The sequence below is a fragment of the Chrysemys picta genome, chromosome 1 (assembly GCF_011386835.1).
Source record: "Chrysemys picta bellii isolate R12L10 chromosome 1, ASM1138683v2, whole genome shotgun sequence".
NCBI lineage: Eukaryota > Metazoa > Chordata > Testudines > Emydidae > Chrysemys > Chrysemys picta.
The window spans coordinates 135,543,361-135,565,906 of record NC_088791.1 but is presented as its reverse complement, the minus strand read 5'-3'; the positions used below and the strand labels follow the sequence as shown (position 1 = coordinate 135,565,906).

At 44.1% G+C, this 22,546-nt stretch overlaps 1 protein-coding gene across 6 annotated transcripts in view; it reads left to right on the top strand.

Annotated features, from left to right (window-relative positions):
* The window catches only part of TSPAN9 (tetraspanin 9), a 277,123-nt gene that overhangs the window by 243,411 nt on the left and 11,166 nt on the right, over positions 1-22,546 (top strand). For all 6 annotated transcript variants that reach the window (XM_065584179.1, XM_024109994.3, XM_065584167.1 and 3 more), the window contains one exon: positions 19,834-20,025. In XM_065584179.1, the coding sequence (XP_065440251.1) occupies positions 19,834-20,025 (192 nt within the window). The remainder of the gene's footprint in view (positions 1-19,833; positions 20,026-22,546) is intronic.

Sequence of the window (22,546 nt, the reverse complement as noted above, 5' to 3'; positions counted from 1 at the left end):
AACTGCATTCTTGGGAATGCACCACAGTATACCTTCAATAGAGTATCTTAAATTATGGGAGACTGGTAACGTCTTTTGTGCCATAAAGTTTCTCTCTCAAGTTTGTAGGCTGATCTGGGATTAGAAATGTAAGCTGGTGTCTCATCTCTCTCTCTCTCTCACACCCACACCCACCTCCACACCCACCCCCACACCCACCCACCCATCCACACGCGCACACACACACAGTTTTTAAAAATACAGAAGCATTAAGCAGCTGTGATAAATATAAACAAAAAGGATAAAGAGGCATCAGAAGGATTGGCTTGGGAAGAAAGAGACAAATTAATAACACATGACTAATGGATGTGCCTAGATTTGGTGAAGTTATAACTGTGAAGGCTGAATTGTTTAGCACATTTGACAATGGACAATAAACTTACCCCACTTAATGTAGAATAGAATAGAATCAGTAAGGAAGAGGAAACATACTTTATAAGCAGTAATGATGCAGACACAAGCACCAACGTTGAATGGAATACATAAATATATAACTTGGAGAAAGCAACAAAAGATTTTATGTGTACCCAGATGTATTCGCATGGTAGCACTACGTGCTTCTAGTTTTAAAGGCCTTTAACAATAAACACCTTCACAATGCAACTGTTGTAAAATTCAAATTCTGGAGAACTGAATGTGATTTTTGTGTGTGTTAATGACAGGACATAGGATTTCCCATTTTGTCTGATAAATTTCTAAACTCTCCTAGGGCACTGAACCTTTGGGAGTTTGACTTTGATACAGATGTGCTATTTGCCCTTAAGTTGCATTTCTGCTTTGAAAAGTGACACTAAAAATGTCTGTCTCTTAATTTCTATATAAAATGTGCTTAGTTTACAACTGACAGTATTTCCCCCTAACTTCCAAACTCTCAAATTCACCCTGGGCTCTTTCATTGTCACACAGCATTACCAGTAATTAAAGACTCTCAAGTTATGCCCTCAGTGACACCTGTACAAACCTATTGCCTTCAGTGGGCTTGGCTTGCACAGGTGTGAATGATTGGCACTGCAGTTGCAATGCAGTAAAAAAAATTCTGTTAATGATTCAAAGAACTGAAGGAATAGAATCCAACTCTCTCTGTCTTAGAATCATTAGAAGGGACCACAAGGGTCATCTAGTGTAACTCCCTGCCAAGATGCAGGATTTGTTGTGTCTAAACCATGGCGGACAGATGGTTATCCAGCCTCCTTTTGACAATCCCTAGTGAAGACGCTTCCACAACCTCCCTAGGCAGTCTTTTCCATTGTCCTACTGTTCTTACAATTAGGATGTTTTTCCTGAGATTTAATCTAAATCTGCTGTGCTGTAGTTTGAACCCATTGCCTCTTTTCCTGCCCTCTGTGGCAGAAGAGAACAGCTTTTTTCTATCTTTTTTGTGGCGGTATTTCAAGTATTTGGAGACCGCTATCATATCACCCCTTAAACTCCTCTTTCCCAAACTAAACATACCCAGTTCCTTCAGCCTTTGCTCTTATGGCTTGTATTCCATCCCTCTGATCATTTTTGTTGCTTGCCGCTAGATCCTTTCCAGTTTCTCCACATCCTTTCTATACATTGGTGACCAAAATTGGACACAGTACTCCAGCTGAGGCCTAACCAGCACCAAGGAAAGTGGTACTATCACTCCTGTGACTTGCATGTCATGCCTCTGTTAATGCAACCTAAAATTGCATTTGATTTATTTTATTTTTTTATTTTTTTGCAACAGCATTGCATTGCTGGCTCATGTTGAGGTTATGGTCCACCACAACTCCCAGATTCTTCTCAGCAGTGCTGCTGCCAAAACAGTTATCCCCCATTCTGTATTTGTGCCTTTGGTTTCTCTTCCCTAAGTGTTGCACCTTACATTTGTCTTTGTTGAATTTTATTTTGTCATCTATAGCCCAGTTCTCCAATTTATCAACATTCTTCTGATTTTTACCTCTGTCCTTAAAAGTATTGGAACTCCCCTCCTCCCCCCAGCTTTGTGTCATCTGCAGATTTGATCAGTCTGCTCTCTGTGCCTACATCCAGCTCATTAATAAAGATGTTAAACAACACTGGACCCAGAACAGATCCCTGTGGAACCCCACTTGAAACCTCCCTCCAATCCGACATCATTCCATTAATAGTTACTTTTTGTTTGTGGTTTTTTAACCAATTATGTGTCCACTTAATGGTAGTTCTGTCGAGCCCACATTTCTCCATCTTACTTATCAGAATGTCATGTGTGACTGTGTCAAAAGCCTTGCTGAAGTCCAGGTATAATATATCTACTGCATTCTCCCTATCCATGAAATCAGTTACTCTGTCAAAGAAGGAAATCAAACTGCTTTGGCATGATTTGTTCTTGGTAAATCCATGCTGGCTGCTAGTGATTACCCCTTCATCCTCCAGGCATTCACAGATTGAATGTTTGATACATTGCTCTAGTAGCTTCCCAGGTGTTGAAGTCAGGATGACTGGTCTATAGTTTCCCTCTTTAGTTCTCTGTTGGTTGGTTCTGCAGGGCTAACAGGAATAAATAGCAGTTAACTCTTGCTTTAGCTACCAAAGTCGTCAGATGATTCTGAATACATACAGGATGCAGATCCATTCTGAAGGAAGGTGCCATTTCTACACAGTCACTTTTCAAAGTAGATCCACATTTCAAGTGAAATCAAGTGCAGAGTAATATTTAGGACAATAATTAGGAAAATCTCTAAGGTGATGGCTTTAAAAGAACTTTCTAAAGAATTTACAGCCAGAGAGAGCTCTGCAGTTTACATTCTTCAATAGAGTTTAAAATTTGTGTATGGAGACAGCTCGTATACAAGAATTAAATACAAGACTGAACTTAATCCTCAAGCTTTGCATTCCAGACTTGTCCTTAGACTTGTATGTCTTACGGAAATAGGGCTTACTGCTGAGACCTTTTTTTTAGCTTGATGTCTTGGATATTCATTCATTAGGATGCACTGCTTAGAGATTCTGATGACATCCTATTGCCAGGCAGTGAGAAAAATGGTTTAGATAGGAAGGGTGTGCAATAAGGTCAATTACTCTATTTGAACACCTAAATAGAACTGTTGTTGTCAGTAATATTATCAAATTGAGCATAATTGCACATTCTAATAAATGCACCAAGATAATGTTTCTGTGGGAACCTTGACTTTTGAATTTCCTGACTTCTGTATGTGTACAATTCCGAACCTTAATTAATGTTGTCTTTTCAATCAATTCCTCTATATGGGGAATCCATAATGGCTTCTTCTCTGGATCATGCAGTTGTTCCCTGTGTAATTTAGAAATCTCTTTGGTCTATGTTTTGCTGTATTTTGTCATCTAACTGATGTTTGAGTGTCCCGTGAGACCTTCTGGTTTCATTTTTAGGGCATGTCTACATGGGGAAATTAGTGCGCAAAGCTAGGCAATCGCACTAGTTAATCGGCACTAATTCACTGTGTGGTTACTCCAACTGCATGCTAACAGTGCCTGCAGGTGGTTTAGCTTAGTACACTTCCACCATTTTAGCTGTTTCCGCCTTTCAAAAATTTTAGTCTTATGTCTCTCCCCTAGTCTTAGCCATCACTTAACCAAGTTACACATATCCAGCTCTTTTCATCTTTCCCCATATGTCTTCTCTGAACTCCCTCCAAATTTTCATTCTTTTTCTGGTACTCTTTTCTAACACCCTTTATATGCTCTGTTTGGCATATAAAAAGACAATAGTATTGTGATTCCCAAAACTAAATGCAATCTTTCAGGTGCAGAGAGGGGGATGTCTGTCTCCCTGATCCTTCATGCCTTTGCATATGCACTGGACATTTTTGGGAACTATCTCCGTCCAAACTCATGTCTAATTCATTGTCCATATCATCCCTTAATCTATTTCTTCATTACCTTTTCCCAAGTTTCACCCTTCCATTGAGTATTTGTATTTTGGATTATTATTCCACAGCTATATTATCTGGAATTTTTCCTACTTGAATCTAATTTTCTTATTTCCTCAGTGTGCTACTAATCTCTCTAGGCCCCTTCGAATTATATCTGCGTTCTCACTTGTGTTTTTAACTACTTCCAATTTGTCATATATAAATTTCATTAACATGATGTTTACAGTCTGTTCTAGATCATTAATGACAATATGAAATAAGATCTGTCCTAACACTAATCGATATTTTACACTACGAGACCCCTCAACAGAAATTGATCCATTGCCATTTATCATCCTTTGTTTAGTCATTAAGCAATTTCCATCTTACCTGAATGCTCTTATGCAAACCAATTGAAATTGTTCAATTCAGATTTTGTGAGACACAGTATCAGATGTTTTACTAAAATCCAAATACAGTATATTACCTCCGCTGAGTTCTCCCTGTTCACTTTAAGCCCCAGTCCTGCAAAGTATTCTCCATTACAGGACTTTCCTGATCTCAGATCAGTTTTATAAGAGCTCTATACAGATTATATCTACCTATATCAGTGGTGGGTAACCTGTTTGTTTACATTTGCACAGCCGCCCGCCGTTCCCAGCCAATGAGTGCAGCGGGAAGTTGTGGCAGGAGTCATTATAATTCTAATCCACTAAAGTAAACTTCCATATAGCTACTGTTTCCAATCAGATGAGTTTATGAAGTTGTCAGGAGAGACCAGTATTGTACTTTTAATTCAGACAAGTAGTACTCACAGCGGTCATGGCATTCATTGCAAAGTTAATTCAGGAAATATTATTTTGTCAAGCATCAAAGTCCATTCTGTAGGAGCGCTGGCAGACTCAGGACAGAGAAGTCATGTCTTCTGCATTGAGGTCTGCTGAAGGCAACCCCATGGCCATCAATACATAAATTCATCCCATTTTACTTATTTTCATTCAGTTTTAGCCATTGCCATTTTTTCGGCAAAAGTATTCTCCATGTTTCAGGGCCCTGAGAAAATGATTCTTCATTTTGCCCCTCTATATTTAAATGATGAGTCTGTTTTCTACCCTGGAGGCGCAGTGCTATGAAAATTCCCATTGTAACAGATATGTGGACCTTGCCATGAGAAAGAATAGGAAAATATTATATGTGATAACCTGAAAATGTCTTTTTTATGAGTAATAAGGTCCACAGACCCAGCGCACCATGGAGACAAATGATCAGCCAGAACAGAAATGGAAACTGACATCTAAAGCTTCTGGTGTATTTCATTAGGGGAGATTATCCCCTAATGTGGTGCTTTTAAAAAAAAGTATAGTTAACACAATATATAATTTAGGAAAGTAGAATGGAATTATGCTGGTTGAGAAGCTGACTGAACTAGAGGGAACTTCAAGAGGGGGGACATTCCCTTGCTGCCAAATGTAGTAGGAAGAGAGCCTGAGATATAAGCCCTGGCATCAGAGACCTGGTATGAGGCCTGAGCTAAAGTAGTGGGCAAACTTCGCTGATATAAAGCAAATTTAGCAAAAGTCAGGCTGTAAGCAAATGTTAGGTTCTGCCTGCTTGCAAGTTCACATAACCTGGCAAGAACAGGGCTGATATTGCAGAAACACATTCCTAAGAAGTGCTAGGCAAGGAGCACTCATGCAAACACATTCCAGAAGAGTGGTACCAGAACACCCTGATATCAAGGATGGTACAAAAACATTTCCCAAGGATAACAGAAACTCACTGACCCCCTCCTAAAAGATAAGGTCAGGATGACAGTTTGATGAATAAAGATGTTTTAATCAAACCAACATTTACAAGGAAATGGGTAATAGGCACATCAGGGGGCAGTAATTAGCTATGTCAGAGGGGCAGTACGTAACTTGTTTGTATCAGGGTATAAAGAGGTATCTCTGAAAGAGTGTCTTGATCCTGCCGAGGGGGGAATGGAAGGTCCTGCCATGCACTGAGCTGCATCCATTGTCATGGGCATACATGTCTTAGTATCCTCGTAGAGTCTATCAGGTGTTATTACCATGCTGTGTCAACAATAAACCTGGCCTGGCGCCTTCGTACCTTAATGAATCTTGTGGTCATTGGGCGGTTTGCTCAAGGTCTGCTGTGCCAGCTGTCTGCGCAGAGCTGGGGCAGCTCACAGGGAGAACACACACACACAGCCAAACATCTAACCACACCAGTGACTGGCAGGTCTGGTTCTGCCTCCAAGCTGGCTATACTACTTAGAGCTGTGAACTTTATTACTTAAAGAAAGGAAATTTTCAGGTAAACATAAATAAATTCCCACAACCTGCATCCTTAATTACCACCTGTAGCTCACCTTCTTTATTTCCCATATTTCTTGCCACTGTGTGTGGACACTTAGGATACATTAATTCTTGTGCTTTTTTTGCACAATAGCTTGTATTATGCTCTCAACAAAGCAGTTAATGCATGTGACTTTGTGAAGACCCCTTCTTCTGGTGGTGGACTTTCCAGTTGGGAAAACCAGTACTTTCATAATAAAGGTAATATTGAACTAACATTACACACATCATCACAGTTAAAACAAAATATAGAACAATACTTTTTAATTAAAGGCATCCAGTACTGCCTTGAATTAATTTTCGTGTGAGTTTCATTCTCAACTAAACACCTGTTCCAAAGCACACAATGAGCTTTGGATCAGGCCCCAAACTGATATAGAGAAACTATCCATCTTATTTTGTAGGTGACCACTTAAGAAGTCTCTGAATGGTGGAAAAGAGCAATCCTTGGCATTACCTCTCTAGCCTTACTATCCATGATCTATCTCCATAAGAAAATTGCAAGCTAGTTAAGTGGATCAAAACGGGAAAAGATGAGAGAAAAGAGGATAGATAAAAAGACAGACCATGGTAACTGTACTGGGACAATAGCACAAGGGGTCACAAGGTTGCTGGGTTACCCAGCCACCAATCAACTCAGAAGTGTGGAGAGGCTCCACCCAAAAAAAAAAAAAAAAAAGATGGGAAATTCACTGTATTATCTTGTGACAGAAGAGTGGTCTATGAGTATGCCAGATTTGTTGAGCGACAAGGTAGGTGAGATAATATCTTCTACTGGACCAACTTCTTTTCCACAGAGCTGTTCTTCAGGTCTAGGAAAGGTAGTCAGAGTGCCACAGCTAAACACAAGGTAGAACAGATTGCTAAGCAATTCAGAGTTATCCCAGGTTGCAAGAAATCTTTCAAAACAGTGGTCAGTTAACACTTCTGTAGTCATAGGATAAAGGAGATTTAGGCCTTGTCTACACTACAGAGTTTTGTCGACGCAAGTTACACCAACGTACAGCCACCACTAATTAAACCGCTGTTGCATATCCACGCTGTGCTCCTTGTGTCAGTGGAGCACATCCACACTAGCAGCTCTTGCATCGACACAGAGAGCAGGACACCCCACTCCCCCCCCGGTACTCCAGGCAGGAGTGTGTTTGCTGCCAGGAGCCTGCGTGTTCAGCTGGGCAGTACTTATGTGAGCTCTCCATGCTGAGCAGTTTCAACATTTCCTCAGGCTTTGAAAGGGGAGGAGCGCATGCTTTTGTAGCTGGATGCAGGGCAGTGGAGTTCAAAACAATGAGCAGAGACGTCACAGTGGGCATTGTGGGATACCTCCTGGAGGCCAGTTACGGCGATGTAACAAACACAGTGTCTACAGTGACACTTCATCTATCTAACTTTGCCGCTAAAAGTTCTATGCCTCTTGTCGAGGTGGTTTTATTTTGTCGGAAAAGCAGGAGAGTTTTGTCAGCGGTGGGAGCGTTATAGTGTGTACATCTCCACTGTTTTGTTGACAAAGGCTGCCTTTTGCCAACAAAACTAGAGTGTAGACAAGGCCTCAGATTTTTTGAGCTAAGAGAAAGTTCCCCTGGTGCTAATGTTCTGGCTTGTTTAAAGATCTTCTAACAAGCCCAGCCAATTCAAAAACCAGGAGTTTGGTATGCCACCTGCTTGAATGGAGGGTCATCAAATCCAAAAAAATCTCTCCTTATCACCAAAGGTCTCCTGAGTAGATTACCTGCATTGACCTCCATTTCTGCTTTTCTGCCTCTCAATTCATTCTTGATTTTGCCTCGTCTCCCTTCACCTTGGTCCTGCCCGTGTGGACTATAAGTGGGGAGTTCCTGTCATTTTTCAGAATATCATCTGCACATAGATCTCTTGTTCCAGAAAGTGGAGTGTTCTCTGTATCTGAACCAGGACATGTTCTTCAATGTGAAATTACAATTCAAGATCATTTGTCTCTCCTTTTTGTCTCTAGTGGCTTTCTCTCGGTATTTGCTTGCTGTACTTGGATGTTCTTACATCTGTCCTAAGCCTCCTCTTAGTCCCTGTATTTTTTCAGCGGTAAAATATCTGATGTCAAGAGTAAATAACTCTCTTCCTTTCTTTCCTTTCTTGTTGCAGTATTTTTCCATGTTCACTTTTTCTGCATATCTGTTCATTATGTGGTTTCAGCCTTTTTCTCCAGGCATTGCCTACCTTAGTCAGCTATCAGATTCAGATACTCTAATATGTCTCGGTGATTTCAGATGCTTCTGAAATCTCACTGGCTCAAGTTCAGGAAAAGAAATCAGCTGTATTTTGTGCAGATATGTCCCCTTTTGTTCTTCATATAGCAAACAGAATATGAGGTAGCTTCTGCTTCAGGTATCCTTGGTTCCTTTGGTTGTCACTCATTGTTCCAACTGTTGTTTCTTCTAATGACGCCTTATTCTGCTAGTAAAATTTACCAGGTCTTAGCTTCCTCATCACTTGTTTGCTGCTCAGTAGCTTTGCCTGACCCTGGGTGGGTTATCTTGCTACAGGAAGTATGAAACATCATTATCTTTATCTTAGCCTGCAAAACAACACATGCCATTAGTGGTAATGAAATTATCGAGCCACTTTTGTAAATTACAGCCACAGTATTTTACTTTGATAACCCCCTGTGGCAAAGAGTTCCTCAAATTACCTATATGCTGCATGAAGCAAAATGTACTATGCATTAATTGTCAAGTGTCCACTTATTTTCATTGTGGGATAAGGTGAAAAAAGAGGGGCCGATCAATTTTCACTCTGACCTTCATAGTTGTGAATACTTCATTCATATCCTCTTTAATAATGCCTTCTAGGCTAGATAATCCTGTATACAATCTCCCTTCATATAGTATGTCAGTTTTGGAATACCTCTGACCATCTGTGTTGTCCTTCTCTTGGCTTTTTAATCTTTACCATATCTTGTTTAAAGTAAGGTGACTAAATATGGACACAGTGCTCCATTGTTGAATATCATACTTATATTATTTTCTGTATTTTCTTTCCCTTGTTTAATGCAACCAAATAACCTGTTTGCTTCTTTGAATGATGCTTCCGCTTAGAAGGCCTCTTCTTTGCATTTATACATGAGGGTTCTTGTGTTTTCTCAAGATATCACAAGATCAGAGCCCGTTTTCTTACATATGACTCTAGTAAGACTTCCTGTAGAATACTGTATTTCTTTCAGGTCATCACAATATCAGATGTATGTTGACATTTTGGAGAGAATTCATGAGAAAGATAGCAAAATGATTCTGAGTCTGGAGAGTGACTTCTGAGGAAAGATTTTTCAAAAAGCCCTAAATATGTTTAGTGAAGCTTGAGCAAATGATGACTAAAGGGCAAGTGTATGAATTTGTCAAATAATACTTCTATAACAGTATTTGTGGAATATAAACCCCAAGGAGAGAGAGAGAACTTTTTTAGGGTGAGGTAAGGAGTTATAATTTGGAATAATAAGAGGGAATTCAGTGGAAGTGCTTTTTAGATTAATATCAGCGGGGAAAAATCCAGTGAGATTTATTAGACTATAGAATAATATCCCTGGGCAAAATGGTGGAAGCACCATCACTTGAGTAACTTAAGGCTGAGCAAAAGCATAGGAAAATATAGTGAAGAATCCTATAGCCACCAAGGGATGGAGAAGATGACTCAGTACATATTTTCTATCTCTAATTTAGAATCATAGAAGTGTAGGGCTGGAAGGGACCTCAAGAGGTCAACTAGTTCAGTCCCCTGCACTCAAGGCAGGACTAACTAATAAGTAGTTAGTCACGCTCGATAATAAGACAGGTGTTTGTCTAACATGTTCTTAAACCTCCAGTGATGGAGATTCAACAACCTCCCTAGGCAATTTGTTCCAGTACTTAACTACCCTGACAGTTGGGAAATTTTTCCTGATGTCCAACCTAAACCTCCCTTGCTGTAATTTAAGCCCATTGCTTCTTGTCCTATCCTCAGAGGTAAAGGAGAACAATTTTTCCTCCTCCTCCTTATAACAACATTTTATGTACTTGAAAACTGTTATCATGTCCCTTTTTGGGTTTCTCTTCTCTGTACCAAACTATTTTTTTTCAACCTTTCCTCATAGGTAAGGCTGCGATTTAGTCACAGAGGTCACGGAAGTCACGGAATCTGTGACTTCCAAAGACCTCCGTGATTTCAGCCAGCACCAGTTGGGAACGGCAGGCTCCCTGCCACTTCTGGCCGCCACAGGCGGCATGGGGCACCCCTGCCACTCCCCTCTGCTGTGGGCTGCATGGGCACCCCCGCCACTCCCCTCCACAGCGGGCGGCGGGGGGACTCCTGGAGCTGGCCGCCGTGGGTGGCAGGGGGTCCACCGCCGCTCCCGGCCAGTGCGGATGGCAGGGGGGACCCTCAGAGCTCCCGGCCACTCCCAGGTGGCAGGGGACAACCCCAGAGCTGCTGGTGGCTGCTGGTGACAGGAGAAACCCCTGCAGCTATAGGTCATCGAGAGACGGGGGAGCACCACAGCTCAGGGCCACCAGCAGAGGGGGCCCCTGGAGCTCCCAGCCACCCGCAGCTGCCCAGGCTCCCCATTTTGTCATGGATATTTTTAGTAAAAGTCAAGGACAGGTCACGGGCTTTAGTGAACTTTTCATTATTGTCCGTGACCGGTCCATGACTTTTATTAAAAATATCCATGACACAATGTTAGCCTTACTCATCGGTCATATTTTCCAGACCTTTAATCATTTTTGTTGCTCTTCCCTGGACTTTCTCCAGTTTGATCTTATCTTTCCTGAAATGTGGAATCCAGAACTGGACACAATATGCCAGTTGAGGCCTTATCAGCGCAGAGTACAGCAGAAGAATTACAAGTTATACACCCACTTTATAGTAGCTCCATTTAAGTTGTATTTCCCTAGTTTGTTTATGAGAAGGTCATGTGAGATAGTATCAGAAGGCTTACTAAAGTCAAGATGTACCACAACTGCTGCTTCCCCCCTATCCAAAAGCTTGTTACCCTGTCAAAGAAAGCCATTAGGTTGGTTTGATGTGATTTGTTCTTGACAAATGCATGCTGACAGTTACTTATAACCTTATTATCTTCTATGTGTTTGCAAATTGCTTGAATATTTGCTCCATTATCTTTCCAGGTACTGAAGTTAGGCTAACTGGTCTGTAATTCCCCGGGTGGTCCTTATTCCCCTTTTTATAGGTTGGCACTATGTTTGCCCTCATCCATTCCCTCTGGAATCTTTCCCGTCTTCCATGAGTTTTCGAAGATAATCGCTGATGGCTCAGATACCTCCTTGGTCAGCTGCTTCTTCTGTAATTCTGTAATTCTGTTGTGGAAAAGGAAAGAGGACAGGATCCTCAACAGTAAATAGAAATAAAAGCATAACCTTTCCTCTTCTCCATTCTCTCTCTCTCTCTGTGTGTGTGTGTGTGTGTGTGTGTAATTGAGAGGTAAAAGTTTTGGAGGAAGCTGTTTCAGGTGTCTGGATTCCGCTGTCGATTACACTGGTTTAAATCGGAAGTTAGTTGGGTTTTGAGGGATTTACACCAATGCACTGAGTAGAATTTGGCCCAGGGTCTAAGGCTAGAACATACATCTTCAGCATGAAGAATATGGATTTTCAGCAGGATAATTAATGATAGGAAAATTGAAAAGATAGCACAAAATCTGAGCCGTTTTGTAGAGAGAAAAATAAAGTTTAGTTTGCTTGAAAGTAAACCTAGGCACTTCTAATCAGTACAGAATGCCACCTTGTGGAAGTTGTGGGATGTGTCATTTATTTCATCCTAAAATGTCTTTGACCTTTCTGTCTGCTTTCTCTTTTTAGTCAAGCCAGATACTTATATTAAAGTGTAGGTTAGCACTGGGTTTTAAATATTACTCCTGTCATCTGATGTTCTTGTGTACTTTACAACTTCATTTTTGGGTTATTGAGTGTATAACAACATATTAAAGCACAATACATGATGGAAAATAAAAAGGCTGTGAAATAACAAGCTAAACTTAAGGACATTATCCTTTACATACAGGCTAATCAACCACAGGTGGTCATCAGGACAACTACATGGTTGATTTAAAAAGGCTGGCTAATTTTAACATTGCTGCTAACATTTACAGCTGTAAAACTACAAACAGAGAGACTCATAATCAGATCACAAACTTTGGTGTGTAACATGATCACTGACACGGTCAGGAAGGAATTATCCACACTTACAAATTGCACAACTGGCCAGTTGGTTTTTCTTTCTCTGAGGCATCAGGTATTTGCCATTTCTGGAGGAGGGAATACCAGGCTTAGACGGAGCAGTTGTCTAGTCTAATATCACAACTCTTGTATTTCCCACTATGAAGGAATCCTCTCCCGGATGCTTCCATAATCTTTCCATTCAGCAATTGAGTCAAATTGCATTTCCATAGTGTATTCTGTTGGCCCGTCTTGGAATGGTACAGGTATTTCACTAGTCTCTGGAGTCTTTATTTCACACACTAAATTTCAAATATCATCTGTTTCTTTTTGGCCATGGTAACGTGCCGAATGGCAGCACAGATAGGTCATAGTACGGTTGTGGGTGACCCTTTCTTGTTCCTGTAAGCAGGTGACTTACAGAATTTCAGCATTCATTACTGTGAGTGTCTGAGGCAATTGTCTGTCTCTTGTGGAAGTGTATGCACGGTCCTCCCGATTGGAAGGTTGTATCTCTCTGTCCACCACTTTGCGCCTCAGCCTTGGTTCTCCTGCTCCTCTCAGAACTACCTCCATTTTTGCACCCCTCCTGTGGAATGCTTTTGGAGACAGTCTTGTGACTTTGCTAACAGCCTGCTCTTTGAGTTAGTTCTCTCTTTTCTCAGTTCTGTTGTCTTCCTTTCTAAACAATGATCTTTTCCTGCCATATTGATTTGCTTGCCTCCAATCCCATCTACACAAATGTACTGTTTATCTTTGAGTCTTTCCTGGAACCCTCTTCCTAGCTGCAGGGCTGGATTAACTCTCCTGTGGGCCCAGGGCTATTAGATTTTGTGGGGCCCCTGTATACAAGTCTTTTTCCTAATTTAAAACAAAACGATCACAATTATGGCATCGAGGCTATTATCGCTATATTAAACTTGCCTTTTAATTAACATAAAGCCATTCTGTGGCTACATTTCAATCTTAAAACATGTAGAATATAGTTAAGTTAATTCAAAATAGCCTGCTTCTTACCTTAGAACAGCAGTTATAATACACCTCTACCCCGATATAACGCGTCCCAATATAACACTAATTCAAATATAACGCGGTAAAGCAGTGCTCCGTGGGGGGCGGGGCTGTGCATTCCGGCAGATCAAAGCAAGTTCGATATAACTCAGTTTCACCTATAACGTGGTAAGATTTTTTTGGCTCCCAAGGACAGCGTTATATCTGGGTAGAGGTGTAGTTTCTTTCTGGGAGGGAGTTTGATAGCAGGAGGGGGCTGCAGACTGGGGCAGAGTGTTGGGGTGCAGGAGAGGGTGAGGGGTGCGGGCTCTGGGAGTGAGTTTGTTGCAGGAGGGGATTCTGACCTGGGGCAAAGGGTTGGGGTGCAGGAGGGGATGCAAGGTGCAGGCTCCAACCGGGAGGTGTTTACCACAGGCAGCTCCCAGCCGGTGACGCAGCAGGGCTCAGGCAGCCTGCCTGCTTGCTGTGGCCGCACGCCACTCCCGGAAGTGGCCGGCTGCTGGCACATCTCTACTCCCCCCCCCGAGGGGAGGGGGACAGCATTTCTCCGTGAGCTGCCTGCGCCCACAAGCGCCGCCCCCGGGGACGGTGCTGGGGGTGGGGGCAGCATGTGGAGCCACCTTCCCCCCCCCGCCCCTGGGGCCACAGAGACGTGCCAGGCAGCCTGCCTGAGCCCAGTTCACCGGGGCCCCCCTTAGCCCAGGGCCCCGGGCTGCAGCCCCCAGCCCCTGCGTTAATCTGGCCCTGCCTACCTGACCCTCTCTTCTGAACTCACCTCTACCCAGGATCTTAGTCAGTTTTTTCAAAAATAAAAATGTCGCTGGCAGGAGTGTCATTCCTCCTTCCCTCTGCTCTTCATTGTTCTCCTCTTCTACTCTCATGCCTGATTCTGAGGTCTTCCTTTATCATCTACTGTTTACCTAGTCCCTCATCTCATGCCCTCCTTCAGTATGTCTGATGCCCCTGTCATCTCCCCTGTCTTTCCACTTGCTCCTTTCCATTCATCTGCCAGGACACTTTATATCCCAGATTTCAAACAAACCTTCCTTCAGCCCCATGTGACTCTTCAGCTACTATCCTGTATTATCTCCCTCCTCTCCTTCATCTGTATGGTCTGTGAGTGTGCTTGCACTTCCATTGCCTAGATTTCCTCTCCTCCGACTTCTTCCTACATGCTTGCGGTTTCCATGACTCTGTGCTCTCCTTGTTCTCTTCCTGACACTACTGCCATCTCCTCTGAAGACTGCTTATTCTTCCTTCTCCTTCAATCTGTTGGCTTCCCATAAGGTTTTGTCCTAGAGCCCATTCTCCTCTCTTCTCCAGTCCACCATGGCAGCCGTATCCGTTTCCATGGATTTAGCGATCTTCTCTGTGCTGAAGACTCCTAAATTTTCTGCCAGTCTCTGAAATATATTTAAATGTTTAATGACAATGACTATTTCTCAGCCTAGTGCTGAATGTGGCCGTATAGACACTGGCAGTAGGAGAGCCCTGCAGCGGTAACTGCAAACAAGCGTCGCACTTGCTTTGCATGTTGATTTCAAGCCCCTGAAGAAAAGCTTCAGTGTTTACTATTTAAAAATTAAATATTTGGTTCTTTTCCATAATAAATAATTGACAGTCCTTTCCATTGGGTCCCATGTTACTATTGGTTTAAACTAAATCTCTTTTCAACGACATGGGCCCACCAAAGCTTTGAAATGCCAATTGTAATTAAAAACTTAAATGCCTTTTGCAGGGCGAGAGGTGCTCCTCACCCTGTGAACTTTCAGACTCCCAGCCTGAACAAATGGTTGCAGTTCTCATCTAACAATCGGAGCAGCTGCGCCATGGAACAGATTCCTGAGAGAGGTGGTTAAGGCACCATAACTGCAGAGATTCAAGGACAAAGTAGATGAGATCTTTACTGGACGGGAGTTAGTGATTTTTATCAGCCCTGTCGCGGTACGGGAGGAGGAAATTTGTGCCTCACTTTACCCCCTTCTCTCTCATACTCTGAGCTTGCATTTCCCATGCTGCTGTGCCAGGAAAGTGATAAAGCATTTTCAAAACTATTTTTTAGGAAACAGTTATCATGAAGGTTTATACAATGAGTCCAAACCACAACAGAACGCAAAAGCCAGCAGCACACGTGACAAAGTCAGTGTATACCTAGTGTAAGGAGTTTAAAATGTTTTCAGATCTCTGAAAAGGACAGTCATTTCAATAAGCTACATGTTTCTGATGTAGCACCCTTTAAAACAGTGTACCCTAAAATAGTTTTAATTTGAAGTGATTTTTTTTCCTGCTCCTCTGCTGATGTTTAGAAGGGCCCTAAAGGAGTGGGGGACAGCAACAACACCACCAAACTTGCTTGGGCCCATCCTTCCTCCCATTCCCTTCTTTTCTGTGCACACAATGGTCAACTGACTCTTCATCACTGGTTTGTTTAATATTTCCTGCTGGTGTTACCGACAGGCCCCGTGTATGCAGAGTTGGGAGAAAAGTGTGTGTTAGGATACGCCCCTTCCACCATAGCAGTGCATGAGAGGGATGATATTGTGTTGGTGCATAAGCTGAGATGTGCAACTGATCATCAGCAAAACAGGGGAACATATGACTACCTATGAAGTGTTGTCAAACACACACAGAAAACAAAATGAGAAAACCAGAGAAAAATACCAATAAATGTAGTAATAATACATTAAATAATCTATTTTTCTCTTATCTCTTTAAGTTATAGCCATCTTAAGGGTAACACATACTAATAGATTTAGAAAATCAAGTTGCTAGATGGGTTTCAATATTTAATCTAATTTACTTTGTCTAGTGTGTTTATACTACATGAATCACTAAGATATTTGAGCGCCAGCAATTCCGTGGGTTCAGATTGCAAATGTAGCTTTACCTTGAATTAAGTGATTTTCCTTATGAACTTCTGTGTTTAAATGTGAAACATGTGCAGTCGATAAAAGAGGAGAGCATGCTGAGACCTGAGGACCTTTCTAAATAGTCCCCTGCAGACTCTCAGCATGTCTTGAAACAGTTATTCCACCTGAGCAAAAGGTTCTCTCTCTCTGGCTTGTGTTCTGCTCCTCCCTATGGACGGCATTTTCTCTCATCAGAAGAGGTCAAAACAGGGCTCCTCTGAAACCCCGAACGTTTGTTATTTCAGGAGTTATTTTCCTGCAGTCAGTAAGGTGGCAGATGCACAAAGAGCAGCTTCCAGCTGAGCCTAGGCTCCTCATCCCGCAAAAGCCCTTACACACATGCTTAACTTTGAGCACATGACTAATGCCATTGAAATCAATGGGACTGTTCACATGGCTAAAGTTAAGCATGTTCTTTTCCACTGTGCTGGATCAGGGCCAGAATGCTCAGCACCTTGCAGGACTGAGCCGGAGCTTAGTTCTGCTACTAACTACTCAGCTGGAGAGTCCCGGTCCGAGTGTGGCTGTTGCCCAGTGCAGGATGCACATGGCAATGAGGCCGGACACCGGATGAGGCAGAACTTGGCCAATTGTTGAGAAGTGCTCTGGCGCTTTGCTGTATCTGACAGATAAACAGCAGCAAGTGCTAGTGCATCACTGGAATTAATGCTTTGTGGTTTTCTCCTTCCTACAATTGTCATGGTTTGATGACTGCACAGTGCTTCTAGTTTGGGGTTCTCTTCAATCCTGCTCCCACTGAAGTCAATGGGAAATTCACCTTTAATGCCAGTGAGAGCTAGCTGCATGAAGCACTGCAGAAAACTGCCTGCAAATACTGTATTGCCATTTTGTTTGGGCATCCCACATGTTCACAGGTAGACATTTGGTACCAGGATGCAGGGGCAGCCATTTTGAATCTGTGCTAAAATAACTTGTGACGCTGTGAGCTTCCTGAACATTTGGAGTTGGCTGCTGTCCCCTGACACACGCAATGGGGGTGGAGAGACACATTTCCTGAACCTGATGCAAAATTGTTAAGAATGAAAACCAAAGGCTTATTAATTTTGTATTTACTTATTAATAACCTTGTATTCTCCTTGGCAATAGTCAGAGTCCTTCACTGGGACAGATTACTAGGACTTTGACCTCATAGGTCATCCATTTAGGAAGCTGATTTTTGCCTCATAAAAGACAATGGGGCAGCAATGAGGTCACACAGGCCAAATCCTAGATCCAGCCTGAATAGTATGACCAAGCGCTGGGGCAGAAGGGTAGGGAAGAAATTCTTCCCTCAGGGCAGGGAATGATGATGACTGCAATTGCCTCTGAGACCTTCCCTCCCCAGTTCATGGGGATGAAGGTAGGGTGTGGATGCACAGACTCCATTCCTTGTGTGCTGCCACGCGGGAGCCCCCATGGAATGGGGCTCCATACACGAGCACAGGGGCGGCTCTAGGCACCAGCAAAGCAAGCACGTGCTTGGGGCAGCCCATTTGCAGGGGCGGCAGGGAGCTGAGAACCAACAGGGGGCCCTGGGAGCTGTAGTTCCTTGGTTAGCTCCCTGCCTATAGAGCCAGCCCTGGAGCAGGGAAAGAACTACATTTCCCAGCATTCCCTTGGCCACTACCAACAGGAAAGAGGGGGAGGGAGGGAGGAAGCTGAGACCTCATGCTGCAGTGAATGGAGAGCTGCGCTGTGAGTAGGGATTCCATATTTTAACATTCAAAAAATAGGACACTCCACGGGGAGGGAGGGTAGCCCCACCCTGCCCCCATCCACTCCCTCCGACTGCCCCCCACAGAAACCCCAACCCATCCAACCCCCCCAGCCCCCGATCACCCCCTCCCCGGACCTCTGCCCCAACTGCCCCCCAGGACCCCACCCCCTATCTAAGTCCCACTGGTCCTTGTCCCCTGATTGCCCCCTCCTGAGACCCCACCCCCTATCTAAGCCTCCCTTCTCCTTGTCCCCAACTGCCCACTCCTGAGACCCCCCCCAAGTTCCCCCCTAGGACCCCACCCCCTACCTGTCCCCTGACAACAGCCTGGGACTCCCATGCCTATCCAACTGCTGCCTGTTCCCTGACTGCCGCCCCGAAACCCCTGACCCATCTAACCCCCCCTTCTCCCTGCCCCTGACTGCCCCCCCGAACCTTCGCCCCATCCAACCCCCCAGCCCCCTTACCGTGCCACTCAGACCAGCGTGTCTGGCTTCGCGCCGCGCCAGATACGCTGCTGCATACATGCTGCCATGCTCCCCTGCGGAGCCACAGCCACCCCACCCCCCACCCACCCCCCAGCACCTGCCTTCCAGATTTGAACACATCAAAATTCAGGAGTGCTCAAGCTCAGTTTGGGCAGCTGTTACTTCATTTCTCCCAAATCAAATATACTGATCCACTGTAACTTGCTGTAGAAAAATTAGGATAAAATTGAGCAAGAAATGCTTCCCAGTTGTTATTAGGACTGGAATTGCTATTTTCAACAGCCATTGCCTTTTTTTTGTTTGTTTGTTTGTTTAAAAGGAAGACAGTGATAGTGCATTGGCAAATTCCCCATAGAAAGAAAGAGTGGAAGAAAAGAATAATAAAGGCACCTCAACTTTTCCTCATTTAGGGAGGACAGTCTTATAATATGCATCCAGATATCCTCCAATCACACAAGCTGAAAATTGTTCCACTTTACTGCAGTTCTGTAACCATATGGGAACCAATCCTGTCTGTGTTCTGTGCACATCTAAAATTCCTGCTGAATGACCTGCCCTGGGAGCGAGTTACCAGTGACCCAGGGCTGCGGCGGAAGGAGGGTGCAGGTGGGGTGGGGGTGAGCCCAGGGCTGGGGCGGCAGGAGGTGTGTGTGGGGGTCAATGGTGGGGGAGTGGGGGAACCCAGAGCTGGGGCGGCAGGGTGTGTGTGTGGTGGTGGGGGGAGAGCCAGAGCTGGGGCGGCAGGGGGGTGCCGCACCGGTTGGGGCGGGGAGAGCCCAGGGCTGGGGCAGCAGGGGGGTGCGGGTCGGGGGGGGGGGGTGAGAGCCCAGGGCTGGGGAGGCAGGGGGGTGCGGCGAGGAGCCCAGGGCTGGGACGGGGGACAGCCAACATTTTTTTTTTTTGCTTGGGGCAGCAAAAAACCTAGAGTCGGCCCTGCACGAGCAGAGGGTACGTGAATCCCTGCATCATTCCCTCAAATTCTGTTCTTCCCCTTGTGCATCAAAACTACACCTTCTTCCACTGTCTGGAGCCCCACTGCAGGGGCAATGGTGGGATTTGCTCATTAATTCTTAAAAAGAGAGAGCGAGAACCCTGCCGTATGTTTGTTTTGAGTGGTAACCTAGGGTAAGGCAATTCTGCAGGTAAGAAATTGAATTTCACATTCTTTTAGCACCAAGCAATGAATTGTTACGGCTGATCACTTACCTCGTTTAAAACCCACAAACTACTTTCCTGTTTGGAAACTGAAATATTCCCCTTTTTTAATGTTGGCTTCTGCCTTTCTCTCTCTTTGCAGTTATGTGGCTGTGGACTGTTGGGCGTGGGAATATGGCTGTCGGTGTCACAAGGAAACTTCGCCACATTTTCTCCCAGCTTTCCATCATTTTCGGCTGCCAACCTTGTCATTGCCATTGGTACAATCATCATGGTAACCGGCTTTTTGGGATGTCTGGGTGCTATCAAGGAAAACAAGTGCCTCCTTTTAAGTGTAAGTCCCCTGTACTGGAAATAAGGTGTCCATTTTTAAGTGTGGGTTATTTACCATTGGAACAATTTACCAAGAGTTTTGGTGCATTCTCCATCACTGACAGTTTTTAAATTCTAAAATATATGCTGTAGATCAAACAGAAATATTTTTGAGGAAAGTCTATGGCCTGTGTTATCATCTAGCCTGACCTCCTGTATCACAGCAGTCCCTTCTGGCCTTGGAATCTGTGACTCTGTGAATGAAGATCTTTACCATGGATACACACTCCTACTTCACTGCTTACTTTAGAAGTGACCTGTATGGGAAAGAACGTATTAGGGAATAATGTTTCTATTGACTTTTAAAACCAATGTATGTAATTCTGTAGCAGGTATTCTCTATTAAACTCTATAGGGTAAATTAAAAATCCTCCTCCTGTGGAATTGGGTAGTGATAGTTATATAGTGGAATGATACCACTGCTTGGTTTTATTCAAATATGTCACTAGATTTATTTATTTTTATAAACATTTCCCCCTGTCTAGGTACTACAATAAATTAAACATGAAATACAAACGAGGAACAATCCTCAGTGTACAGTTAAGCACAAAACAACTGCCAGGCAAGCAATTCATCCAGAAATTTCAACATTAGAAGAATTGTCCTGGAAGCATTAATGATAACTACTCCAATAATCCACCATCAGTCTTTACCCTTCCCCTTTTCAAAGACCGAGAAAATACACTGTGCCCCAAAAGTTAACACTTCTGATCTCCACTGGGCCATGCAGGTTAATAATTCTGGACTCTTGGTGGGCCTAAACTGGCAAGTGAATTCTAGATTCTGCCGGCAGCCCCTTCCTGTTTAAACCAATAGGACTCCAGCTTAGTCGCTTCTGCTGGTTGGAAGTCCAGTATCTTCAGGTGAGGAGAGAGCCAGGTTCCGAGCTATTTAGGGGTTCCTAAGTCCAAGGGGCAGTGATGTTATCATATAAATGTGAATTTTTTTATTAAAAAAAAAGTTCTTTAGGTAGATTTTATTATGTTGCTTAACATCACTTCAGGTTATTAAAATTGGGGGAAATGTGCAGATATAATTTACTCTTCTCTATTTATGCTGTTTCTTTATTTTTTGTATTTCATTCAGCTTAGGCAGTGAAAACAGACTGGTTAATTTTACTCTCTAAGACTCATACTATTAGCTGCAGTGCTGCTGTTTGTGTTTCTAATGGTGTAGAGAAATATTTCCTTTTTAAACAAATCCTCTCTGCTGAAATTAAAAAAAAAATCATGAAAATATTTCTCTTCATATTAGAATTCATTTTTAAAATGCAAAATCTAAATGTATTGCTAAAAACTATTTGCCATTGTCTCTTTATGTTTTGAAATTGCCTCAGAAGGTAATAACAAAGGGATTAAGGGCTTGTCTACACTGCTCCACCGTTCGGACAGTGGGGCATGAATAGTCACGTACACCAAAGTGCTGCGTTATAACTACACCTCTACCCCGATATAACACTGTCCTCGGGAGCCAAAAAAATCTTACCGCGTTATAGGTGAAACTGCGTTATATCGAACTTGCTTTGATCTGCCAGAATGTGCAGCCCCGCACTCCGGAGCGCTGCTTTACCGCGTTATATCTGAATTTGTGTTATATCGGGTTGCGTTATATCGGGGTAGAGGTGTACTCTGTGTGCATGCTGTGGGCGCAAGCGAAAATGTTGCTACTTCACGTTACTGTAGTCTTGTTGGAAGATGACTACGTTAACGCAAACTAGAAACCTCTTACTTCGCGCCCATAGCATCTATACAGGGGTGCCTTCACACCCCTGTAGTCCATACTCATAGGCAGTGAGTTCCATACCCACGTGGTGCTCGGGCACCAGCAATATTCAGACCTGAGAGGGGCCCTAGAAGCACATGCAGTGACAGTGTGCTGCTGGGGGGGCAGGAAAGGAAAGGGGGGCTCCTCCCCCAGAGCTTGCTGCTGCTGGCAGGGAAAGGGCTGGGGGGAGTCCTCCTCTCTGTCCCCTGTCCCGGAGCAGCCGGCCTGCACCCCAAACTCATCCCCAGCCCTGCCCCACCCCAGAGCCCATACCCCCAGCCAGAGCTTTCACCCCCCACCACACCCTCAACCCTCTACCCCAGCCCTGAGCCCCTCCAGCACTCTAAACACCTTATCCCCAGTCCCAGCCAGAGCCCTCACCCCCACACTCCTACTCTCGCCCTGAGCCCTTCCCACACCCCAAGCCCCCCATTGCCAGCCCCAGACAGAGCCCTCACACCCTACTCTCGCCCTGAGCCCCTCCCACACTCCAAACCACTCATCTGCAGCCACACCCCATAAACCCTCACCCCTGCACCCCTCCCATCCCCAAACTCCCTCCCCAGAGCCTGCACCCTAATCCCCTGCCCCAGCCTAGGGCCTGCACCCCAGACCACCTCCCTCACCCAAACTCCCTCCCAGAGCCTTGGGCAGGTGGGGGGGGGCGGAGTTTGGGGAGGGGCGGGTTCTGGGTACCACCAACATTTCTACAAAAATGC